At 51.5% G+C, this 24,220-nt stretch overlaps 1 protein-coding gene, 1 long non-coding RNA gene and 1 other non-coding gene across 17 annotated transcripts in view; 2 read left to right on the top strand and 1 right to left on the bottom strand.

The window, feature by feature from the left end:
• Positions 1–22,755, top strand: part of NCAPD2 (non-SMC condensin I complex subunit D2) — a 27,851-nt gene extending 5,096 nt beyond the window's left edge. Inside the window, exons 3-32 of one of the 15 annotated variants that reach the window (XM_002712870.6) lie at positions 2,371–2,446; positions 2,708–2,766; positions 3,248–3,429; positions 3,720–3,862; positions 4,741–4,868; positions 4,939–5,062; positions 5,244–5,391; positions 8,781–8,978; positions 9,276–9,410; positions 9,506–9,593; positions 9,674–9,854; positions 13,530–13,654; positions 13,998–14,228; positions 14,504–14,678; positions 14,942–15,026; positions 16,963–17,096; positions 17,380–17,512; positions 17,608–17,692; positions 17,774–17,941; positions 18,178–18,350; positions 18,988–19,099; positions 19,181–19,304; positions 19,385–19,540; positions 20,221–20,398; positions 20,483–20,577; positions 20,955–21,035; positions 21,144–21,327; positions 21,885–22,011; positions 22,105–22,248; positions 22,440–22,755. In XM_002712870.6, the coding sequence (XP_002712916.4) occupies positions 2,371–2,446; positions 2,708–2,766; positions 3,248–3,429; positions 3,720–3,862; positions 4,741–4,868; positions 4,939–5,062; positions 5,244–5,391; positions 8,781–8,978; positions 9,276–9,410; positions 9,506–9,593; positions 9,674–9,854; positions 13,530–13,654; positions 13,998–14,228; positions 14,504–14,678; positions 14,942–15,026; positions 16,963–17,096; positions 17,380–17,512; positions 17,608–17,692; positions 17,774–17,941; positions 18,178–18,350; positions 18,988–19,099; positions 19,181–19,304; positions 19,385–19,540; positions 20,221–20,398; positions 20,483–20,577; positions 20,955–21,035; positions 21,144–21,327; positions 21,885–22,011; positions 22,105–22,248; positions 22,440–22,525 (4,058 nt within the window). In that variant the 3' untranslated portion in view covers positions 22,526–22,755. Of the gene's footprint in view, positions 1–2,370; positions 2,447–2,707; positions 2,767–3,247; positions 3,430–3,719; positions 3,863–4,740; positions 4,869–4,938; positions 5,063–5,243; positions 5,392–8,780; positions 8,979–9,275; positions 9,411–9,505; positions 9,594–9,673; positions 9,855–13,431; positions 13,655–13,997; positions 14,229–14,503; positions 14,679–14,941; positions 15,027–16,962; positions 17,097–17,379; positions 17,513–17,607; positions 17,693–17,773; positions 17,942–18,177; positions 18,351–18,987; positions 19,100–19,180; positions 19,305–19,384; positions 19,541–20,220; positions 20,578–20,954; positions 21,328–21,884; positions 22,344–22,439 lie in introns of those variants that run through there. The other 14 variants (XM_089304564.1, XM_089304559.1, XM_089304560.1 and 11 more) reach the window with 14 other exon arrangements.
• LOC127492229 (small nucleolar RNA U85) lies at positions 2,841–3,171 on the top strand. Its single transcript, XR_007921388.2, has one exon. It is a non-coding gene; the product is annotated as a small nucleolar RNA U85 (small nucleolar RNA).
• LOC138843858 (uncharacterized) lies at positions 19,826–24,220 on the bottom strand. Its single transcript, XR_011378978.2, has 2 exons — positions 24,082–24,220; positions 19,826–22,725 (listed from the first exon to the last, which is right to left on the bottom strand). It is a non-coding gene; the product is annotated as an uncharacterized LOC138843858 (long non-coding RNA).

Here is a 24,220-nt window from a genome sequence, read left to right as displayed (position 1 = left end):
TTTTCTTCTTTTGTTTAAAATACTACCAGAAGTTCCTGACAGCCTTAGCCAGAATTGAATCATGTGCCTATGTTGCTAATTATGGGTAAGGGAAATGGAATTACGGATGGGTTACATTGATCAGGCATTACCTTGGAATCTCGCTTGGCCTGAACATGTCACCATTTGATAAACAAGGAAGAAGATAGAGTGTGGAGGTTGACTGATGGGTGGCCAAACAATAACATCCCTATTATGTAGATATGTGTATCACCAATAGTGGGTGCTGCACACTATAGCAAGTTATTCCTCAGTTATTACAATGCATTATTTTTTAAAAGATTTATTTATTTTTTACTTGAGAGTTAGAATTACACATAGGGAGGAAAGGCAGAGAGAGAGAGGTCTTCCATCTGATGGTTTACTCCCCAGTTGGCCACAACAACCAGAACTGTGCCATTCCGGAGCAAGGAGCTTCTTCTGGGTCTCCCACGTGAACACAGAGGCCCAAGGACCCGGGCCATCTTCCACTGCTATCCCAGGCCATAGCAGAGAGCTGGATTCGAAGAGGAGCAGCCAGGACTAGAACCGGTGCCCACGTGGGATGCCAGCACTTCAGGCCAGGGCGTTGACCCACTGTGCCACAGCACCGGCCCCACAATGCATTATTTTTCAAGTGGATGGTCATTATAATCCTTTTTAGAACAACTACATTGTTTTGGTTTTGCTGTTTAGAATCCTCAATACAATTTCTGCTATAAATATACAAGATCAAATGATTTAAGGTATTCACCAACTATTTACTGATCATGTTTTGGGCCAAGCAGTCTTCTAAACACTGGCAATACAACAGTAAACAAAACACAAAATGACAGAGTTCTTTCTCTCAAGGCTCTCAGCAGGAAATAAATGTGAGGTGTGTTGGATGGTTGTAAAGACCAAGGAGACAAATAAAGCAAGATAAAGAGTGTGCCAGTGTAGAGACTGTCGTTTTATGTTGTATGAACACAGAACGGTTGCTCATAAGTGACCTTTTTTCTTAAAGATTTATTTATTTGGGCCGGTGCCGCGGCTCAATAGGCTAATCCTCCGCCTGCGGCGCCGGCGCATCGGGTTCTAGTCCCGGTCGGGGCGCCAGATTCTGTCCCGGTTGCTCCTCTTCCAGTCCAGCTCTCTGCTGTGGCCAGGGAGTGCAGTGGAGGATGGCCCAAGTCCTTGGGCCCTGCATCCCATGGGAGACCAGGAGAAGCACCTGGCTCCTGGCTTCAGATCAGCGCAGTGCACCAGCTGCAGCGCGCCGGCCATTGTGGGGTGAACCAATGGCAAAGGAAGACCTTTCTCTCTGTCTCTCTCTCTCACTGTCCACAAAAATTTTTATTTATTTATTTGAAAGAGTCACAAAAAGAGAGGAAAAGACAGATATTCTGTTCACTGGTTCACTTTCCAAATGATCCCAAAGGCTGGAGCTGGTCTAGGCTAAAGCCAGGCACCTGGGACTACCTGAGTTTCCCATGTGGATGACAGGCTCAAGCATTTGGGCCATCTTTTGCTGCTTTCCCAGGCACGCTAGCAAGGAGCTGAATCAGAAATAGAGCAGCGGGGACTCTAACCTGTGCTCATGTGGTATGATGGCATCACAGGCAGCAGCTTATTTATTTGAAAGGCAGAGTTACAGAGAGGCAGAGAGAGAGATCTTCCATCCGCTGGTTCACTCCCCAAATGGCCACAATGGCTGGAACTGGGCCAATCTGAAACCAGGAGCCAGGAGCTTCTTCTGGGTCTCCCATGCAGGTGCAAGGGCCCAAGGACTTGGGCCATCCTCCACTGCTTTTCCCAGGCCATAGCAGAGAGCTGGATTGGAAATGGAGCTGCCAGATCTCAAACCAGTGCCCATATGGGATGCTGGCACTCTAGGCGGTGGTTTTACCCGCCATACCACAGCACTGGCCCCAAAGTTAATGTTTTGATTTGGAATAAATATTTGCACTACAGTTATATAGGATTTAACAATATTTAGGTGAAAGGTACAGGAACTGTACTGTTACACCACTTTTTCGTAATTTCAAAATAAAAAGTTAATTTAAAAAGTTCTCAGTTTGCTATAACTTGGACAAGTCACATAAGAACTATGAAGACGTAGTTTCTTTTCCCATGAGATAGGCATGAGTGTCTGCTGGATCTAGCTTAGATGTGTAGTGAAACTCAACTGGGGTTTTAATTGTAAAACATATATATCATTATAATTATTGCAGGTTTCAAGGAAAAGTTTTCCATCTGTCTTTTGTGATTCTAGCCATTAAAGCAATAAACCTGGTTTTCTGCCATGAATAGAATTTACCAAAAAGGTCTCTTTTCCCTTCCAAATTGACCAGTTTCTTTGATCCTTTGTAGCATTTCAGGCTGCCTTCCGAGCTCAGGGGCCCCTGGCTATCCTGCAGCACTTTGATACCATCTACAGCATTTTACAGTAAGTGAAACACCCAGTGGCACATGGTGGCTATTGCCCTGACCTCGCATGCTAGTCCTGAAACTCCAGATTCTAAGTGCACGGATAAATGGTCATAGGTGCACATCTCTACTGATCAGCATTTGCCCAATTTGCTGCTGTATGTATTCCGTTGAGCAGTTTCCCATGTTTGTCAAATGTAGGATTCCTCAGGTTCGATCTGAACTACTACAATGGCTCTGCAGGTTCCTGTCTCACCCTCGCACTTTGTTTCCCTTGTAGTCACTTTCGAAGTATAGACGCTGGCCTCAAGGAAGATACTCTGGAATTCCTGATGAAAGGTGTTTATGGGTCAGAGAGTAGGGGGCGGAAGGTTCCTGTGGTTTGTGTGTTTATTATTTCTTCCATTTTGTCAGCCACATGATGATATCAAGGCTGTTGTGATTCAGTTGGTCTGGCTAAGCCCTGGGACCTTTGACATCTTAAGGTCTGTAATCTTGGTGGGCGATACAGAGTAGTGTGCGTTCGCTGTAAGGGCAGACCAACACAAACTACTGTTTCCTACTTTTGAGCTGCCTCTCTTGAATAGAGGTCAATCTTCCAGTTGCCAGGGAGAATTGGGTAACTGGAGTGAGAGAGCAGGAACAGAGCACGTTCGGGTTGTCAGGAGTCAGAGGTCCCAAAGGACTTAGCTTATAGCATGGCCACTGAGAGATGAAACACAGATCTTTGGTAATCTGATGGCTGCAAGTGCTGGATTTCGTGAAGTTGGAATACATGAAGAAAGCGAATGAAACCGACTCCCGGATTCTCCCCTCACAGTGGTGTCGCGCCACTCCCAGGAGCTTCCAGCCATCTTGGATGATGCAACCTTGAGTATATCAGATAGAAATGCCCATCTAAATGCGCTGAAGATGAACTGCTATGTTCTCATACGCCTCCTGGAATCTTTCGAGACCATGGCCAGCCAGACAAACCACATGGACCTGGACCTTGGTGGGAAGGTAATTTGGAGTCCTGGCTCACTTCCTATGAGGTCTAGGGGGATAGGGGAATTGAGAGTAAAGAAGAGAATCCAATGATTCTGAAAATACTTTTGCCCTCTTAGGATTTAGGAAAAGGTACTCAAAAGTATCCTCACATTTCCTTCCCTGATAAGTAGTACCTGTGATCCTTCTCCTATGTTACCTTCTACCTTATCTTGATACTGGATAGTTTGGGCACTCAGACCAGCAGAGTTTGGCCCTCTGTTTCTTTATTTTTTTTCCTAAGTGTGTATTTATGCTCCTTTTAGGGTAAGAAAGCCCGGACCAAGGCAACGCATGGTTTTGATTGGGAGGAAGAGAGACAACCAATTCTTCAGCTTTTAACGCAGCTACTCCAATTAGATATTCGTCACCTGTGGAACCACTCAATCATTGAAGAGGAGTTTGTCAGGTAGGAGTTAGGAGGGCTACAGCTAAGCCAGAGCCATGAGGGCTCTGCTGCCAGAAATGCCTCTCAAATACTTCACTGTACGCCTCGGTTCTGCCTGTAATACATGCTAGTACAATCGCAGCATGGGACTATTGGAAAGTAGATAACAGAGTGTTAGAGACAAATGTGAATCTCTCATCTCTCATGCCCATTTATTCATGAGATGGTATTTACAGAGAATCTCCTCGGTGTGTGCCTGCCATTGTTATTGGCTCTGTAAACAGATGTTCTTGTCCCCCGACCCTGGAGTTTATAGTACACAATAGAAGACAAATTTTAAAACAAGTAAGAAATATATATATGTATGTTTTATGGTTTATTGCTATGAAACAAAGAAGAGCGAGATGGGTAATTTGATGGCAGAGTGTTGTGATTTTATTATTTTTTTAAAAGATTTATTTATTTGTGGGACTGATATGGTGTAGCCAGTAAAGCCTCCAGCTGTTGCACCTACATCCCATACGGGTGCCAGTTCATGCCCCGGCTGCTCCATCTCCAATCTGCTGCTTTCCCAGGCCATTAGCAGGGAGCTGCATCAGAAGCAGAGTGGCTGGGACTTAGCCTGGCTGGATAGGAAGTAAAGCAGCCAGGACATGAACGAGTGCTCATAGGGGACGCCAGCATTGCAGGTGGCAGCTTTACCTACTGTTCTACAGTGCTGGTGATCTTGAAGGCAGGAACGTACCCAGCTGGGATCAGCAAAGCAACTTGATACAGAAGGCGCTTGGAGGGTGAAAATGAGCAGACTCCAACTTTGGGGGCTTTAGTCATTGAACAGAGGCCCTGATAGGAATGAATCCAGACAGCTGATCTGCTTGTCTATTTTCTGCATTTCTCAGTTTGGTTACTGGCTGTTGCTATCGCCTTCTGGAGAACCCCACCATCAATCACCAGAAGAACCGGCCCACACGGGAAGCCATAACACACCTGCTTGGTGTGGCCCTGACACGTTATAACCACATGCTCAGTAAGTTATCCCTCCACCTGCTCTACCTTTTGCATTTTGCCCACCATTTCTCATGCGCGTACATCCACAGGTGCCACTGTGAAGATCATTCAGATGCTGCAGCACTTTGAACACCTGGCACCTGTGCTGGTGGCGGCTGTGAGTCTATGGGCGACAGATTATGGAATGAAGAGCATAGTGGGAGAGATTGTAAGGTGATTCTTCCTTTCTCAAGTTCCTAATTCCCATTTTCCTCAAGGAGGGATAAAGAAAGATAGGAATTACATTCCTGCAGCAGTAGATTCCATCAGACATTAGACACGATTCTTACCTTCCCTTACTGGGAGCTGAATCTCTGAGCTGCCTTGCTGCAGCTGTGTTTCCTTCGTTTCGTAGAGAGATTGGACAGAAATGTCCCCAGGAGCTGAGCCGGGATCCTTCAGGGGCAAAGGGCTTTGCAGCCTTCCTGACAGAACTTGCAGAACGTGTCCCAGCTATCCTGATGTCCAGCATGTGCATTCTGCTCGATCATCTGGACGGAGAGGTAGGTAGACTGCTTGGAAGTGCTGAGGTTCTCTTGGACACATTAAGTCCGTTATTGAAAGGCTATTTCCTTTTTATATTATTTTAACTTTTTAATTTTATTTGGAAGGCAGAGAGAGTTTAATCTCCCATCTATTAGTTCACTCCCCAAATGCCCACAATAGCCAGGCTTGAGCTGGGGGCCAAGAACTTCATGTGGGCCTCATGGTTCCCATGAGTGACAAGGACCCAAGTACGTGGCCCATCACCTGCTACTTTCCAGGGTGTGCACTAGCAGGAATCTAGAATTGGGGGCTGTGCCAGGACTTGAACCCAGACACTCTGATATGGGATGCAGGTATTCCAAGCAGTGCCTCAACCTCTGTGTCAGATACCTGCCCCAGCTATTTCTTAACAGGATGAGAAAACTTTCATAGGAAGCAACGTTGTTCAGGCTTATCACTAGGGCAGTGAAACAGTTCCAGTTTATTGAACAAGGGATCCTTTATTAATCTTATTTCAGTGTTGTGCTGGGTTTATCCAGGTCTAGCGGGTGAAATAACAGTTCCACAGCTTCAGTCTGTTGAAAGTGACTCGGCTTTGATTCTGAGTGCCCTCCTTCCCTCTTCCTACCATCTGGTTTGCCCTGCTTTTGCCAAACCTGGTCCTTTCTCCAATCAACCCTTGTCATCTCTCATTCTCTCATCCCTGAATGCTGACCTGTCTGCTTCCCTAACTGATGCTGGGCACTCCTAGGCGAATGTCAAGGAGAAAAGACAATCCCCCGTTTATCTAATTCACTTTAACTTTGTAGTCCATGTTCTCTATCTCTTGGCTTGGCAAGAACCCTCTACTCCATTCTCCACCAGATGTTGTCAGGGACTTGACTTGCTTGATGCTCTGGAGCTGTTTTCTGCTGGTTTTTTTTTTTTTTTTTTTTTTAAGCTTTACTTATTATTTATTTAGAAGGTAGTGCAACAGAGAGAGAAAGAGAAGTCTTACATCTGCTGGTTCATTTCCCCAAATGACCACAACAGCTAGGTCTGGGCCAGGCCAAAGCCAGGAACCAGGAGCTCCATCCAGGTCTCCGATATGGATGGCAGGGGCCCAAGGACTTGGGCCATCATCTTTTACATTCCCAGTCACATTAGCAGGGAGCTGGATCAGAAGCAGAGCAGGGGCCGGCACTGTGGCGTAGCAGATAAAGCCCCGCCACCTGTGAGCTGGCATCCCACATGGGCGCCGGTTCGAGTCCGGGCTGCTCCACTTCTGATCCAGCTCTCTGCTATGGCCTGGGAAAGCAATAGAAGATGGTCCAAGTCCTTGGGCCCCTGCACCTGTGTGGGAGACCTGGAGAAGGCTCCTGGCTCCTGGCTTCTGGCTTCAGATCAGTGCAGCTCTGGTCATTGCAGCCAACAGGGGAATGAACCAGCGGATGGAGGACTTTCTCTCTCTCTCTCTCTCTCTCTCTCTGCCTCTCCTCCTCTCTCTGTGTAACTCAGACTTTCAAATAAATAATAAATCTTTAAAAAAAAAAAAAAAAGAAGAAGAAGAAGCAGCAGCAGAATGGCTGGACTTGACCTGGCACTCCCATATGTGATACCAGCATTGCAGCCAGTGGCTTAACCTGCCACACCACAATGCTGGCTCTTGATTTCTGCTTTTCTTTGTCTCAGTTTCCATCAGTAAAGTGTAGGAGGAAAGAGGATATTATCGCTTCTCGGCCTTTTGGCTAAAATCAAGTGTGGAAAGAGGATATTTATAAGTAAGAATTAAAGACGGCCAGGTTGTGACACAGCAACGGAAGCTATTGGCTGCGATGCTGGCATTCATATCGGAGCACCAATTCTAGTCCTGACTGCTCCACTTCCAATCCAGCTCCTTGCTGATGTGCCTGGGAAGGCAGCGGAAGATGGCCCAAATACTCGGACCCCTGTCTCCCTATAGGAGACAAAAGATGGAGGACTTGACTTCAGCCTGGCCCCAGCCCTGACCATTGTAGCCATTTGGGAAGTGAACCAGCAGATAGAAGATCTCTTTCTTTCCCTCTCACTCTCTCACTTTCTCTAACTCTGCCTTTCAAGTAAAATAAATAATAAATCTTTAAAAAACAAAAAAAAGAATTTAAGGCTTTAAGACCTCAGGTGGGGGCAAGCAGGCATTTGGCTTAGCAGTTAAGACACTGCCTGAAACGCCCACTTCCCACATTGGTGTACCTTGTTTGAGTCCTCACTCTGTCCTGAGTTCACCTTCTTACTGATGATCACCCTGGCAAGGCAGCAGGTGATGGCTCAAGTATTTTGGTCCCTGCTACCCACACGGGAGACCTGGATTGAGTTTCTAGCTCCTGGCTTTAGCCTAGCCCAGCCTCAGCTGTTGTGGGTATTTAGGGATTAAATCAGCAGATGACAGATCTGTTTGGAGAGGGAGAGACACAGAGAGAGGTCTTCCTTCCATTAGTTCACTCCCCAGATGGTGGCAACAGCCGGAGCTGTGCCGATCCAAAGCCAGAAGCCAGGAGCTTCTTTCAGGTCTCCCATGCGTGTGCAGGGGCCCAAGGACTTAGGCTATCTTCTACTGCTTTCCAAGGCCATAGCAGAGAGCTGGATTGGAAAAGGGGTAGCCAGGATTAGAACCAGCGCCCATATGGGATGCTGGCACCACATGCGGAGGATTAACCCACTGAGCCACGGCGCCGGCCCTGCTCTCTGCCTTTCAAAAAATTAAATAAATTTATAAAAGGACCTCATTGAAATATAGTAGTAAATGCTTCTCAAATGCATCTTGGTGGATGAATGCTATTTCATGTTCAGTTACCACCATGCTTACCTAGGTGAGCCTTTTGGGAACTTGGTTTGAGCTCTTGTTTTGTCCCTGTGTTCTCCTCTGAGCTGACAAGTCTCTGGGATTCAGCTGTGATCTTGGGCATGATTACCTAGGCCGTTGACCAAAAAAGTCATAGCTGAGCACAAGCAAGCTTAACCTTGACTAAAGGTGGCACCATAGCATTATGGGTAAAGCTCCTGCCTGCGGCACCAGCATCCAATACAGGTGCTGGTTCAATTCCCAGCTGCTCCACTTCTGATCCAGCTCCCTGCCAATGGCCTGGGAAAGCAGTGGAAGACATTCCAAGTGCTTGGACCCCTGTACCCATATGGGAGACCCAGAAGAAGGGCCTGGCTCGTGGCTTTGGACCAGCTCAACTCCAGCCTTTGTGATCATTTGGAAAGTGAACCAGCAGATGGAAGATCTCACTGTCTGTCTGTCTCTCTCTGTTAACTCTGCCCTTCAAATAAATAAGTAAATCTTAAAAAAAAAAAAAGGCCTTGCCTCTTCTTTGTGTCTGGATGGGCGCAAGAGTTTCAGGAAATGAGTACAGAGGTTCATACCTACTTGATTTCTCACCCCTAGAATTTCGTGATGCGCAATGCTGTGCTAGCAGCCATGGCAGAGATGGTACTGCAGGTCCTGAATGGCGATCAGCTGGAGGAAGCAGCCCGAGAAACCAGAGACCAGTTCTTGGATACCTTGCAAGCCCACGGCCATGACGTCAACTCCTTTGTGCGGAGCCGGGTTTTGCAGTTGTTCACCCGTATCGTTCAGCAGAAGGTGAGCATGCTTCTGTGTGAGATATACAGCCAAAGATAACGTCTCCCCAAAGGAAGAGCCTAGAGTTCATTTACTACCAGCAGTAAGTCTTCCTCTACTAAGAATAAGGATGCCTGGCTCCATTTAAGGACTGTAATGTGTCTTACCCACCACAGAGAGAATTCTGCACCTATTTTACGTCCCACATAAAGCTTCTTTACAATGAACAAGTAGTTGGTTCAGGGTACACTCCCAGGTCACCTTGGACAGCGTGGATGCTGAGATGGAAACTGATCCTATTCTGCCTTCCTCCTGTAGGCTCTGCCCCTGACCCGGTTCCAGGCTGTGGTGGCCTTAGCAGTGGGACGTCTGGCAGACAAGTCAGTGCTGGTGTGCAAAAATGCCATCCAGCTGCTGGCCAGTTTTCTGGCCAATAATCCCTTTTCCTGCAAGGTAAGTAGACTTGGTCTCTCTAAAAGAGAAAGAATTTAACTAGAAGGATGAAACTGGGTCACTTAGTGACTCTGATGTTCATTTTACCTTGACAGCTTAGTGATACTGACCTTGCTGGACCACTGCAGAAGGAGACCCAGAAATTACAAGAGATGAGAGCCCAGAGGCAAGCTGCAGCTGCCCGTGAGTATTACCGACTAGCAGTCCTCACCCCCACAGCCGGCAGCTCCGGTGAGAGGGACTTACGTGAGACTGTCATGCAGCTGCAGAACTCGACCCCGCGGAGGAGTGGGAAGCCATGCTGCCGGAGCTGAAGTCCACGCTGCAGCAGCTTCTGCAGCCTCCCCAGGAGGAAGAGGAGATTCCTGAGCAAATCGCTAGTACTGAGACTGCTGAAGACGTGGAGAGACGCATCCGTCAGCTGCTTGCCAAAGCCAGCTACAAGTATGTGGAAGAATCAGTATTCTGTGTTTAGGCGTAGAGGTAGCCTTTGAGAATCTTACACAAGATTTCTTTAACATGAACTGTACTTAAGGTATACTGCAATCGGGTGTTAGTAGGTGTTTGTATATAGTGATGGTCTGATCAAGGCATTGGCATGCTTTGCTACTTCCATAAAGGTTTTAAAAGACTACTCAGACAACTAAATATATTTTATTGTAATTAAACATCAGTCCCCTTCATTTGAAGAAGTCCTGTAGATAGAATTCTATTTGTGTAATCTTGAGTAACTTGCTTAACTTTCTGTATCTTACTTTTGCTATCTATAAAAGTAAAGACATCCATTAACTCATCTCTAATGACTTCCTAATTTTGAACTCTGGGCCAACAAATATCGAACTTGCTTAATATAACTACCTTGGTCTTCAAATCAGCCTTGTATGAGCCCTGGTCTTAGAGAAAGGATCCCTCCCAGAGTTCGTGTGCCTGGAACTTCAAAGCAGTTTAGCGAGCCCTTAGTGAGAGCTGTCCTTAACCCTTAGCCACAGTTGCTTCCCTGATTCTTACCAAATTAGGCTGTTGTAGGGGGAGGCTGGTTTACCTTCTGGCTCTACTATCTCTCCAGTGTCTCCGAATTTTGCCAGAGTATGAGCACTGTAGTTTTAGAACTGCTGCTTTCTTCTTCCTCCAAGCATTCTAGTCTTTTCTCCTATCAACTGGCAGATTTCTTCTCATGTTAAAAATGTTCAGGACCTACATTGTGGCACAGTGGGTTAGGCTGCCATCTGCAGTGCAGGCATCCCATGTGGCCACCTGTTGGTGTCCCGGCTGCTCTACTTCCAGTCCAGCTCCCTGCTAATGCACCTGGGAAAGCAGTGGAAGATGGCCCAAGTGCCGGGGCCCCTGTCACCCATGTGGGAGACTGGGATGAAGCTCCTGGCCTGTTGTAGTCACCTGGGTAGTGAGCCAACAGATGGAAGATCTCTTTCTCTCTCTGTCTCCCCCTCTGTTTCTCTTTGTTAACTCTTTCAAAATAAATAAATAAAAAGAGATTGCACCCCCTCCTTCAGAAATGCTTACCAATAGATGCTGGGATAAGATCTTAATGACTAAAATTTGTGGTCTAACAGCCAGCAGCTTTTCTTCTGCTTGTTGTATAATTTGCTTTAAGTTTGTGTAACTTTGGGCAGCTGATGTTATCAGATTGTCTTGCCCATTTTGCAGACAAGGAAACAGATTGGGTTAGTTGGCTCGCCTGTCACACGCACAGCTAGTAAATAGTAGAACTTGACCTAAGGCTTTAGATTATGAAAGCAGAGTTGTTTTGCTTCCAGCTACTATGTTTTAAACATATTACAACAAAACTTTTTTTTTTTTTTTTTTTTTTTTCTGAAAGACAGCTCTCATCTGCTGGTTCACTCCCCAAATGGCCACAACAGCCCTGGCTTGTCCAATCAGAGCCAGGAGCCAAGAAATCAATCCAGGTCTCCCACATGGGTGGCACAGATCCACCTCTACGGAGTCATTTCTGCTGCCTCCCAGAATATGCATCAGCACCAGCAGGAAGCTAGAATTCAGGAGGCGCTCCAGGGCAGAATGTCAGCACTATGCCAAATACCTGCCCCAAGAGCAACATTTATTGAGAATTATCCTAAAGGTAGCACACAGATAGCCAATCAAACCTATGTTCTTTTTCCCCTTTCTGCACAAGTAATAGAATTCTCTATCCATCGTCCTGGCACCTTGCTTTTTTCAATTAAATTTTTTTAAGATTTTTTTTTTTTTTTTTTTTTTTGAAAGGCAGAGTTGTGGAGAAAGGGGGAGAGAGAGAGAGAGAGAGAGAGAGATTGATTGATTGATTCCATCTACTGGTTCACTCTCCAGATGACTGCAACAGCCAGGACTGGATCATTCCAAAACCAGGAACCTGAAACTCCATCTAGGTCTCCCACATGGGTGCAGGGGCCATCTTCTGTTGCTTTTCCCAGGCTATTAGTAGGGAGCTGGATCGGAAGAGGAGCAACCAGGACTCAAACTGGCTCCCATATAGGATGCCAGCTTTGCAGGTAGCAGCTTAACCTGCTGTGCCACAGTGCGACCCCTCAATCATGTATATATACACAGATAGCTTCCTTGGTTTTTTTATGGCTACATAGAATCCCATTGTGTGAATTTACAGTCATTAGGCAACTATTAAATTTTATTTTTTTCTTAATTTCTTTTTAAGATTTATTCATTTATTTGAAAGAGTTACAGAGGGGCCGGTGCTGTGGTGCACTAGGTTAATCCTCCGCCTGCGGTGCCAGCATCCCATATGGGCGCTGGTTCTAGTCCCAGTTGCTTCTCTTCCAGTCCAGCTCTCTGCTGTGGCTTGGGAAAGCAGTGGAGGATGGCCCAGATGCTTGGGCCCCTGCACCTGCATGGGAAACCAGGAAGAAGCACCTGGCTCCTGGCTTTGGATTGGCGCAGCTCTGTCCGTTGCGGCCATTTGCAGAGTGAACCAACTGAAGGAAGACCTTTCTCTCTGTTTCTCTCTCACTGTCTGTAATTCTACCTGTCCAAAAAAAAAAAAAAAAAAAAAAAAAAAAGCCTTGAAAAGAGAGAGAGGAGAGACAGAGATCTTCCATCCACTGGTTGACTTCCCAAATGGTTGCAATGGCCAAGATTGGGCCAGAATGAAGCCAGGAGCCAGGAGCTTCCTCTGGGTCTCCCACATGGGTACAAGGGCCCAGGCACTTGGGCCATCTTCCACTGCTTCCCAGGCACATTAGCAGGGAGCTGGATAAAAAGCGGAGCAGCCAGGACTCGAACTCGTGCCAATGTAGGAAGTTGGTACTACAAAAGGCATCCTAACCCACTATACCACAACACTGGCCCTTTTTCTTAACTTTCAGTTAGCCAAGTTTTTAAATGGGTAATTTTATGGTTTTAAAACTAGGGGCCAGCACTGTGGCATAGTGGGTAAAGCTGCTGCCTGTATCACTGGCATCCTATATGGGCGCCGGTTCAAGTCCCGGCTACTCTACTTCCACCTGGGGAGTAAACCAGCAGATGAAAGACCTCTCTCTCTCTCTCTCTGCCTCTGCCTCTGTAACTCTGCCTTTCAAATAAATAAATAAATCTTAAAAAAAAACTTGTAAAAGCTGGAGCTGGTGTCTAGCCAGGCAGTTGAGACTCTTGCATCCCGCATCAAAGTTCCCAGGTTTAGTTCCTGCCTCCAGCTCCTGCCTCCAACTTCATGCCAGACATTGAAGGCCTCGATCAAGTGTTTTCGTTTATTTGTTTGTTTCAATTTGAGAAAGAGAAAGAATACTCCCATCCACTGGTTCACTCACCCAGTGGCCTGCGTCTGCCAGGGTTGGGCTGATCGGGAGCCAGGCACCCAATCCAGGTCTCCACATGCAGTGACAGTACTTGGGCCATCACCTGCCTCTCAGGATCTGCACTGACAGGAAGTGGAGTCAACCCAGGCACTCTGACATGGGACAAGGGCATCTTCAGGGAGTGTGTGGGTCCCGCCCCTTCGTGTGTCCTGCTCAGCTGTGTAAGCGTGAGGAGTGTTCCTTTTCTTTGGGCATAGGTCCGGGGACTTGATGGAATCATGAGAGGCTCCCTTGCAGAAGGCTGCAGTGACCCTGTGGTGGGGGCCAAGTTGGTGACAGGCTGGCATCCTTTCAGACAGGCCATCATTCTCACCCGCGAAGCCACAGGCCACTTCCCCGAGTCCAAGCCCTTCAGTCATGTAGACCCAGAGGATTCGGAGGAGACCAGGTTCCTGAATGTCTTAGCGACCATCTTCAAAGGTAATCCCTTCTTCAAACAACATCTGTACTCGTGTTTATGGAGCATTTACTTTATACGCCGGACGCTGGCCAGGCTGACAGAACCTGGTCGGAAAGAGGCCAGGAGGCAGTTGGCAGTGCTTTTGCTCTGAATGGAAGCAGCCCCGGGACCTAAGACTGATAATCACAGGGTAGCTCTCCAGACTCCAGAGGTCCTTGGAGGGTCTTTTTTGAGAAATATTTTAGAGTAGGTTCTAATTTTGTACCTTCACATTGTGGAAGAAAATATTGAGGGATCTTGATAGCTATTGGATTCCCCCATTACCCTTGAACAAAAACCACGCTGTCCTTGTGTAACTCCCAGGCCCAGCAGTTGCCACGCAGAAGAATCCCCAGGCAGAGAACACAGGCCCGGAGCAGCCTGTCAGTACGGACAAGACCAGCGCGTCAGAGCTGGAGGAGGCCCGGGGCAGCGATGACCTGGTGAAGCAGGAGATGCTGGTGCAGTACCTGCAGGATGCCTACAACTTCTCTCGCAAAATTACAGAGGCCATCGGCATCATTAGCAAGATGATGTATGAAAACACAACCACAGGTATGCTGGAGCCACTTTCTATGGGGACTGGGTCCTGGGGTTGGAGCCCTGGTCTTGTCCACATTTTAATGATGATCTGACTGCTTATTTAGAAAGCGAGGACACTTCTGTTTGCTTTGTAAAGCCCCTTGTTGATTATATATTGTAACACACAGAGTTCTTCACAATGAGGTGTTGCAGGAAGCCAGCCTTCTCAGGCAAATGACATATTCTTTCTTTAGGTATTAGGAGCGTTTTGCCAAGTAGATGGGTGACATTTGTGTCTGTCCTCTCAGTGGTACAGGAGGTGATTGAATTTTTTGTGATGGTGTTCCAATTTGGGGTACCCCAGGCCCTGTTTGGGGTGCGCCGCATGCTGCCTCTCATCTGGTCTAAGGAGCCTGGTGTCCGGGAAGCTGTGCTTAACGCCTACCGCCAGCTCTACCTCAACACCAAAGGGGACTCGGCCAGGTGCGTGGAGGACTTTCACCTCTGCTGACTGCGCGAGCCCAGCTTCTCATAGGCCCTTCTAGTCTCTAAGGGAACGGGGAGGGCATTCCTGCAGAGGAGGTGCCAGTCCACAGGCGGGTCCACACTGGGGTCAGACTGGGCAGCGTGTCCAGTGACGCCCAGCCTGAGCAGTGATTTGATGCGATGGTGGGAGAGCCCCGACAACCTGTTGGCCAGCCTCAGCCAGTCCATCTTTACGCCCGCATCTCTTCTGTTCCCCTCAGAGCCAAGGCCCAGGCTTTGATTCAGAACCTCTCCTTGCTGCTAGTGGATGCCTCAGTTGGGACCATGCAGTGTCTCGAGGAAATCGTAAGTCTTCTCACGGTTTATGCAGCAGGTGTTAGTGAGGAGCGCCTGGTCAGCCCTGCAGGGGCTGAAGCTGCTCGTTTCCATAGCCCAGCCTTAAAGGAGACGGCGTCCAGCGGGCGACAGGAAACAGAGCACATTCTTACAGCAGTGCAGCAGGTGGACAAGTGCCAGAATTGGGTAGCACAAGTGATGAGTGACGATGATAATTAGACAACAGCAACACCGCTTGCCTGGCATGTAGATGCCAGGCACTGTTGTGGTTTTCTAAAGTAGATTTTAGAATGTTTATTTTTGTGAAAGGCAGAGAGACAGTGGACAAAGCCCAGCTGGTGTCTTCAGCATCGCACCAGACAGACAGCCCAGGCACTGTTGTGAGCACTTGGCTCATATTAACTTGCTTAACTCTCCCAACTACCCCATGAGGTCCTGCTGGCTGAAGTGTGACCCCAGAGTCAGGCAGAACTCGACAACCTTCAGCTTCTGTGCTGTCCTCAGGAGTGCAGAGCGGGAGGGAGAAGGCTGGGGGTGGCGTGGCCACGGGAAGTCTCCTGCAGGTGGAAGGACCTCTGTGGGGGAAGACAGGAGGAAGAACGCTGCAAACAGAACCTAAGCAAGAGCCCTTACTTACTGTAAGCTCAAGGAAAACGCTTTGTTTGCGGCTCAAAATTCTTAGGCAGAAGAGACGATAAAGTTCAGAATGTGAGTTGGAGCTGAACTGTGAGGTCCCTGGATCCCCTCAGGAGTCCAGGATTTCGACTTTGTTAGCCCGCGGTCCCAGCACTTTCACAAGGCCAACTTGCTCTGGAGCGTTTGTGCTGTGGGGACGGAAGTGGAGGAGGTGCTGGCTCGCACAGTGTCCTTGGAGGAGCACTACCACCTGCCACCTTTCCTCCTCAATGGGGTGAGGCAGGAGCCTGGGAGGGAGCTCATGGGCTGGCTCCTAGTCAGGAGCCCCTACGACAGGGCAAGGGGAGCTATTTCAGATCCGTGAGCAGCGGGCGTGTGGCGGGGAGAAACGTGTCTGCAATAGCATCCCGGCTGCTCCGAGAAGCTGAGGACAGGGCAGGAAGGGGGCTGCCGTAGCCGTGCGGTGGCAGGGGCAGGAGGGATCGCTGCAGAGTTGGACTTAAAAGAAGACAGATCCTCAGCGCGGTGCGCCGGCCGCAGCGCGCCGGCCGCGGCGGCCATTGGAGGGTGAACCAACAGCAAAGGAAGACCTTTCTCTCTGTCTCTCTCTCTCACTGTCCACTCTGCCTGTCAAAAAAAAAAAAAAAAAAAAAAAAAAAGAAGACAGATCCTAAAGGCAAAATAGGAATAAGTATCTGATTCCTGAAAAATGAGGTGACTGGGGTAGGCATTGTTTGCAGCAGGTTAGGCTGTGCCTCAGATACCTGCGTCCCATGTTGGAACGCCAGGAGTGCGATCCTGCCTCCACTTCCAGTCCAGCTTTCTGCTAATGTGCACCCTGGAAGCAGCAGTGTTTGGCCCGCTCCAGCCCTAGCTGTTGCAGGCATCTGGGGATTGAACCAGTAGACTTAAAAAAAAAATCAGGTGACTGAGATTGTAAGCATATGTAACTAGCAGAGTGTTGGTACTGTTGGTAACATGTAAAGGCAAAAAAGGATGTTGGCTTCATTTTAGACAGTTTGAGCTTGTAGTAACAGCAGAAAAACCTAGAAATCTCTAGAATGTAGTCAGGACCCACCTGGAATGCATAACAGTCAGTTTTGATGTGTCACTTGAATAAACAGTTTTCAAAGTACAAGAGTAAAAATGTAGAGACCGGAAGTACCTCCTCCTCAGGCCTCCTTGCTCTCCCCTTATCCTAAGTATTGCTTGCCCCCACTTCAGGTCATTAGCGGCATCCTCAGAGACATGGAGCGAGAAAAGGGAATTGTGAGGTTTTGGCCTGAATCTTTTCTCTTTTCTCTTCCAGCTTCGTGAGTTCGTGCAGAAGGACGAGCTGAAGCCAGCGGTGATCCAGCTGCTATGGGAGCGGGCCACCGAGAAGGTCCCCTGCTCGTCCCTGGAGCGCTGCTGCTCTGTCATGCTGCTCGGCATGCTGGCACGGTGAGGCCCAGCCCGCAGGCAGTCGGGCAGACCTGGAGGAGGCTTCTGAGGAAGCTCTCTGCCTGCAGTGACGGCAGGCAGGCTGGCGAGCCCTGCTCCCTGAACGGGAAAGCAAACAAGGAGGGGGCGGCCCCCTGCCTGCTGGGAACAGTGGCATTCAGTAGAGCAAAAGGGACCCCAGGGCTGCCCTGTGTTGGGGGCTGGCATGTACTTCCATCAGCCTTGTGTCCCCCACATAGCCCTGTCCAGGGCTGCCTTTAACTCTGTGGTTTCCTTCCCCCAGAGGAAAGCCAGAAATTGTGGGAAGCAATTTGGACACGCTGGTGAGCCTCGGGCTGGAGGAGAAGGCCCCGCAGGACTACAGGCTGGCCCAGCAGGTGTGCCATGCCATTGCCAACATCTCTGACAGGAGGAAGGTAAGCAGGGGTGGCGGTGTCCAGGGGGAGCAGAGCCGAGGTCTCCCACTGGCCCTCTGCACGCAGCCACTTTGTATCTCTCTTGCTTCCCTCAGCCTTCTCTGGGCAAGCGTCAGCCTCCCTTCCGGCTGCCTCAGGAACACAGGTTATTTGAGCGACTGCAGGACTTGGTCACGAAAGGTGGGCCAGCAAGAAGGGTGCTGGGCAGAACTGGGCCCCTTGTCTGCAGCGCACTGAACAGCTTTCCCCTCCTCTCTGCAGGCTTTGTGCACCCAGACCCACTCTGGATCCCATTCAAAGAGGTGGCCGTGGCCCTCATTTACCAACTGGCTGAGGGCCCCGAGGTGATCTGTGCCCGGATCTTGCAGGGCTGTGCGAAGCAGGCCCTGGAGAAGCTGGAGGAGAAGAGCCCATCCCAGGAGGGCCAGAGTAAGTGAGCAGAGGCACGGAGGGCCCAGCAGGGGGCAGCCAGCTTCTGCTGTTCTTGCGGGGCCAGAAGCCACTGCCACCAGAGCCCACACTGGCAGAAGCTGGGCCAGTCCCCTCCACCCCCAGCCCCACGCCCACACCCACCCCCCCACCTCTTCTTCACGGGTTTGAGCAAGCAGACAATCAGTAAAGACCAGGTTCAGGCTTGAGGGGACTTGGTTATGTCTTTGCTCCAGAGGAGGCCGTCCCAATGCTCCCCACTTTCCTGTTGATGAATCTGCTGTCCCTGGCGGGGGACGTGGCTCTGCAGCAGCTGGTGCACTTGGAACAGGCAGTGAGCGGAGAGCTCTGTCGGCGGCGAGTTCTCCGGGAAGAACAGGAGCACAAGACCAAGGAGCCAAAGGAGAAGGTGAGCGAAGCGTGGGCAGCTGGGCTTACTCCCGAGGCATGCATTTCCCCGTGGCTTCTCGCGGCTCAGGACAGGACAGGACAGGACAGGACGTTTCCTGCGGGGGAGCTGTGCGTCCCTCCAGTGGAGGGATGCTCGGTCTCTGTTGCTACTGTCCCGGGAAAGTCAGTGTGCACAAAGCGGGAACAGTCTCAGGGTGTTAGAGACCCCCGTGTAAGGGGGTCTGACGGCAGCAGCGTTTGTTGGAACATGCTCACACCCGGCCCCCTTCCCTGCCCGTGCTGCCGGCCTGGCACCTGATGGAACCACTCGTCCTCCCTCAGAGCCAGCTGTCTTGCAGACAGGTATGACAGAGCCTTGGGACCTTGAGCCCTTGCCTGGCATGGTCCTTCTGTTGGCCATTTGCAGCACATTCTTTTGTGAGGCTGAATTAAGAGAAGTAGAAACACGGTGGCAACCTGAAAACAAATATAGGGGACCTAGCTCTTTGCCTGTTTGATTCGAGTCCTTTCTCTTCACACAAGTCTGAATGGTTTGGCAGAACTCGCCTCAGCTCAGATGTGCTCACGCAAAGTGGAGTATCAGGCTGAACGCAAAAATGTTGTTTGTGACCCCCCTGTTTGTGACCCGCTTTCAGAACACGGGCTCTGAGACCGCCATGGAGGAGGAGCTGGGACTGGCCGGGGCTACCGCCGACGACACGGAGGCAGAGCTCGTCCGCAGCATCTGCGAGATGGAACTCTTGGACGGTGAGGGAGTAGCCGGGTGGGCACAGCCCCCGCCCACCAGGGAGGTAACCTGCCCTGAACCTCGAGCTGTGCTCCCGACAGGCAAACAAGTGCTGGCTGCCTTCGTCCCGCTGCTGCTCAAAGTCTGCAACAACCCTGGCCTCTACAGCAACCCAGACCTCGCTGCGGCTGCTTCGCTCGCTCTCGGCAAGTTCTGCATGATCAGGTAGATCGTGGGCCGGCCCCGCCTTCTCAAGGGGGACCGAGAGGACAGGGCTTCCCTGATGGCCCTCTCCTCGCCCCTAGTGCCACTTTCTGTGACACCCAGCTGCGTCTTCTGTTCACCATGCTGGAGAAGTCCTCCCTCCCCACGGTGCGGTCTAATCTCATGGTTGCTACCGGGGACCTGGCCATCCGCTTCCCCAACCTGGTGGACCCCTGGACCCCGCACCTCTATGCTCGGTAAGGATCCCTGACGCCGCCCCAGCGGCCTCCGAGCTCTGGCAGTCTGGAGCTGGCGTGGGAATCGCTAAGACTCTCCCCCTAGACTAGCATTACCTTGAACATCTGCTTGCTACTTGACCCTAAAGGGATTTTTTTTAATTTATTTTTTATTTAGTAAATATAAATTTCCAAAGTATAGTTAATGGATTACAATGGCTTCCCCCCCATAATTTCCCTCCCACTCACACCCCTCCCATCTCCTGCTCCCTCTCCCATTCCATTCACATCAAGATTCATTTTCAATTATATACAGAAGATCGATTTAGTATATATTACGTAAAGATTTCATCAGTTTGCACCCACACAGAAACACAAAGTGTAAAATACTGTTTCAGTACTAGTTATAGCATTACTTCACATTGGACAACACATTAAGGACAGATCCCACATGAGAAGTAAGTACACAGTGACTCCTGTTGTTGACTTAACAATTTGACACTCTTGTTTATGGCGTCAGTAATCTCCCTAGCCTAAAGGGATTATTAAAGCTCCTGTCTGGCTTTCAACTCTAGGCAGCTTTCTAAGTGCTTCTAGAATGGCGTGCTGTGAGGTAACAGATGCCTGCCAGGGCCTCCCCTACCAGTATTACAGGGTAACCCAGAGGGCTGGGCTCCAGTGACTTGAGCTTTCATTCCTAGTCTCCGGGACCCAGCTCCCCAAGTGCGCAAGACAGCAGGGCTGGTGATGACCCACCTGATCCTAAAGGACATGGTGAAGGTGAAGGGGCAGGTGAGTGAGATGGCTGTGCTGCTCATCGACCCCGAGCCTCAGATCGCCGCCCTGGCCAAGAACTTCTTCAATGAGCTTTCACATAAGGTACGCGGCCGCGAGGCGGCCTGGGCTCACTGCACGGGGAGTATGTGGGTCACTGCACCTCTTCAGCGCGACTCTCCCTCACAGGGCAACGCTGTCTACAACCTGCTCCCGGACATCATCAGCCGCCTGTCAGACCCCGAGGCTGGGGTGGAGGAGGAGCCTTTCCGCACCATCATGAAGTAGGTTCCCGGCTGGGCACCTTCCTCACGTAGAGCACGGCCCGCTGCCTGCTCTGTAGCTGCGGCAGCTGCACAGCCTTCAGCACTCGCTTGACCTCTCTGTGCCCTCTGGGGATCAGGGCGTTCTGGAGAATGCACTAAGACAGTTGCTCAGGTGGAGGGAGGTGGCTGGCGGACTTCCTGTGCACCTGCATTTCCGCAGGGGTGGGCGCGCCCGTCTGATACAGGGTGAGGGTGAGAGGAGCAGTGAGGCGGGCCGGGGTCACAGCCCAGTCGCTGCCCTAGAGGGGCAAGGGTGTGAGCGGGAAAGTGGTGCTGGGCGGGGCCCAGGGTTGGTCTTGGCTGGCATCGCACACCCTCCCCTCCCCTTCCCGCAGGCAGCTGCTCTCCTACATCACCAAGGACAAGCAGACCGAGAGCTTGGTGGAGAAGCTGTGCCAGCGCTTCCGCACCGCCCGGTACACAGAGGCGCCCTGTGGCATCCCCGGGGCCGCAAGGGGCAGCAGGGGAGGGCAGAGTCGTCACCCCTGGTCTCACTCTCCCCACACGGCCCTTCCCACGTGCAGAACCGAGCGGCAGCACCGGGACCTGGCCTACTGCGTGGCACAGCTGCCCCTCACGGAGCGAGGCCTCCGCAAGATGCTGGACAGCTTTGACTGCTTTGGAGACAAACTGTCAGATGAGTCGGTCTTCAGCGCCTTCTTGTCGGTCGTGGGCAAGCTGCGGCGCGGGGCCAAGCCCGAGAGCAAGGTGCGCGGGCCGGGCGCCACTGTCCCAGTGCTGCTTCGCGGGGTCCGCTCCCCCAGCCGCGGCGGAGGCTCTGTGGTGCCCGACTGCTGCACCTGTCAGTTCCCAGAGCGGCCTCACGCCCCATCGTCCTGTCTCGGGTTCCTGCTTCTTTTCTCTTAAAGACAGCTTTTGTTTTTGAAAGCAGTTTTGTATTGAAAGCAAAATTGAGCCAGAGTATAGAAATGCCGTGTACCCGTGCCCAGCTCCCCGCCTCACCGCCCCGTTACGGCTAGAACCTGTGTGGGTACGCAGCCCCCAGGCCATCATTGCACCGCGGCGCACTCCACGTGACACGTGCCCTCACGACCGCGTCACAGAGGACCGAGCCTGCCTGTCCTCCCTGTCCCAGCGTGTCCAGGGCTCTGCTTTTCACAGCGGGATCCCGTTGGGGTCCTGCAGTGTGCGGGTAGCCCTCGGAGGACCTTTCCCACTCAGTATTGGGCAGTGAAGTTCCTACCATGTCTCTCATGGCCCCGTAACTGTCTCCAGGCCTGCTCCTAATCTCCTTTTCCCTCCAGGCCATGATAGATGAATTTGAGCAGAAGCTTCGGGCCTGTCACACCAGAGGCTTGGATGGAGTAGAGGAGCTTGAGATGGGCCAAGGGGGTAGCCAGAGAGCCCCGTCAGCCAAGAAGCCGGCCCCAGGTATGGTGGGCAGCCCGGGTGCCACCGCTGGGACCGCCCCTCAGGACGCGGTGCCCGGTCCCCTGTCTGAACCCGGCTCCTTGCCCCTTCCAGCCCCCAGGCACCAGGCAGCCTCAGACAGTGACTTCGCCACGCCCATGGCCCGCCGGCCCACCCGTCGCCAGCCACACACCCAGCAGCGAGCTTTCAAAAAGAAACCCAAAATCGTCTTCTCCAGCGACGAGTCCAGCGAGGACGGTAGGGCGCTCTGTGTGGCCCTGGGGGCGGCTGGTCCTGCGCCCGCTGAGTGCAGATCCACCGGACCGCCAGCCTCCCCCGGCGGTGGGGCTTGAGTTCCGTAGCATGGTCCGAAGCTTCCATCTGTTCTCGGACTTATTTTTTCATGTCTGTGACTCAGCGTTTTCTTCCTCCTCTGATTCTCCCTCTAGAGCTGTCAGCAGAGATGACGGAAGAAGAGACACCCAAGAAGACAACCCCCCTCCGCCGAGCCAGCACCCGCAGGCGCAGGTCCTAGGGCGTCGCCTGCCTGTCCCCTCCCTGCTGTGCAGGGATCTTAGGAGATGGCCGGACCTCAGCCCACGCCCCTGGAAAGTACTCTCCTGCCTCCTTGTGTTTTTAACGCTGAAGCAGCCTTCAGGGCACAAACGTTTCTCTTCAACTCGCCTTGCTGGCCTCAGTCCCGCTGCCTGCACTACTTGTTGACTCCCCGTTTCCCTGTGAATAAATGTGGTTTTTATACTTTTAGATGCTTTTCCTCGACTTGTCTTTGGTTCTTTTCCACATCAGACTGAAGCAGCAGATAGAGGCCCACAGTGCAGAGAAGCCGAGGCCCAGGGCCTATCTCGCTCTCAGACGAGTTTCGTGCTCCCTCAGGCCTCACCTCTCCCTTCCCAGCGTCCTCACCGCTGCACACGTGACAGGATGGCCGTCACGGAGACCTGGTGTCCAGGCCTCCTCAGATCAGAGCTTCCCAAGCTGCAGTCTGCCCGGTCCCGCGGGCGAAGGCCAGGGATGTTGCTAAACATCCTACCTTGCGCAGCGAGGGGACAGCCCTCCCAACAATTATTTGGCCCCAAATGTCAATAGTGCTGAGGTTGAGAAACCCTGTTCTAGACCAAGGGTTGGCGTCCCCTGTCTGCCCTACCCACCCACCCACCTTGTGATCCTGCTCCCCTCGCTGAAGCCTGGCCAGGCCCATGGAAGAACAGCTCTGGGAGACAGAGTCTGTCCCCCAAGGACTCCTCGCCCCCATTAAGGGACTGCAGCAGGTGCAGCGCAGCCCATGCAGGCTGCTGCCGCTGTGCTGCCCTCAAGCCTGTGCACCCTTCAGGTTCCCCAAATCTCTGCTGAGTCACCTGTGCCGGGAGGCAGTGAGCAGCAGTCGTGACCATCCTAGTGTCTCTGCTGTCATGACAACAGCACACCATGTCAGTCACGCTCCCGCTGTTGCTGGCAGAGTACAGTAAGGAAAAGCCGCAAGCAGAGGCCAAGAGGCACATGGTAGCTCGGAATCCCGAAGGCCTTGGCGGGAAAGGGTTAATGCTCCCGGGGAGCCACGGCTGGACAGGGAGGCTGAGTGGCTGAGTCCTGGAAGGCCTCTGCTCCCCCCACTGCACTGCAGCGCTGCCACCCCTCACCATCAGCACGCTGCATTGCATTCGCATTGCGGCACCTCCCAGCCCTCTCGCCCGCCTCCTGCTGCTCTCCAACAGCCTGGGCACCGGCCCTGCAGACAGCTGCCAGACGTGGACACAGCCTTGGCTCTAGGGCCCAAGGAGGGAGGGCACTCCCAGAAAGGCCAGGCCGTGGGGTGCAGGACTTCGTGCTCTCTTCCTTTTAAGCAAAGGTTATCACCAGGCCGCAGGCTAAACTTAGCCGCAAGCTTTTAGGCTAGAAGGGCAGGGGGCGGGTGTCAGGTTCCGCTGGGCTAGCAAAGAGGCCCCAGGATCTCCCCTTCCCCTGCACCTGCTGAAGGCAATGTCCACTCCACCCCACCCACCCCTGCTAACCCAGCGCTCAGCCCTTCCTCCATCCTCAGCCCACCAGCCTGGCCCCGCCCAGGCTCTTCACCTGGCTAGAGGGGAACGGATCCCCTCCTCTGCCTCGCAGACGGGGATATTCCCACTTCGTGCTGAGATCTCTGCTCCACCTTCCCTCCTCTGCTGGACTCGCCCTGCCCCCAACATCCCCTGCACACAGCCACCCTGGC

The sequence above is a fragment of the Oryctolagus cuniculus genome, chromosome 9, assembly GCF_051225735.1.
Source record: "Oryctolagus cuniculus isolate XC-2025 breed Fujian yellow rabbit chromosome 9, ASM5122573v1, whole genome shotgun sequence".
Lineage (NCBI taxonomy): Eukaryota > Metazoa > Chordata > Mammalia > Lagomorpha > Leporidae > Oryctolagus > Oryctolagus cuniculus.
The sequence above is the reverse complement of the archived record's forward strand: the minus strand, read 5'-3'. Positions and strand labels throughout refer to the sequence as shown.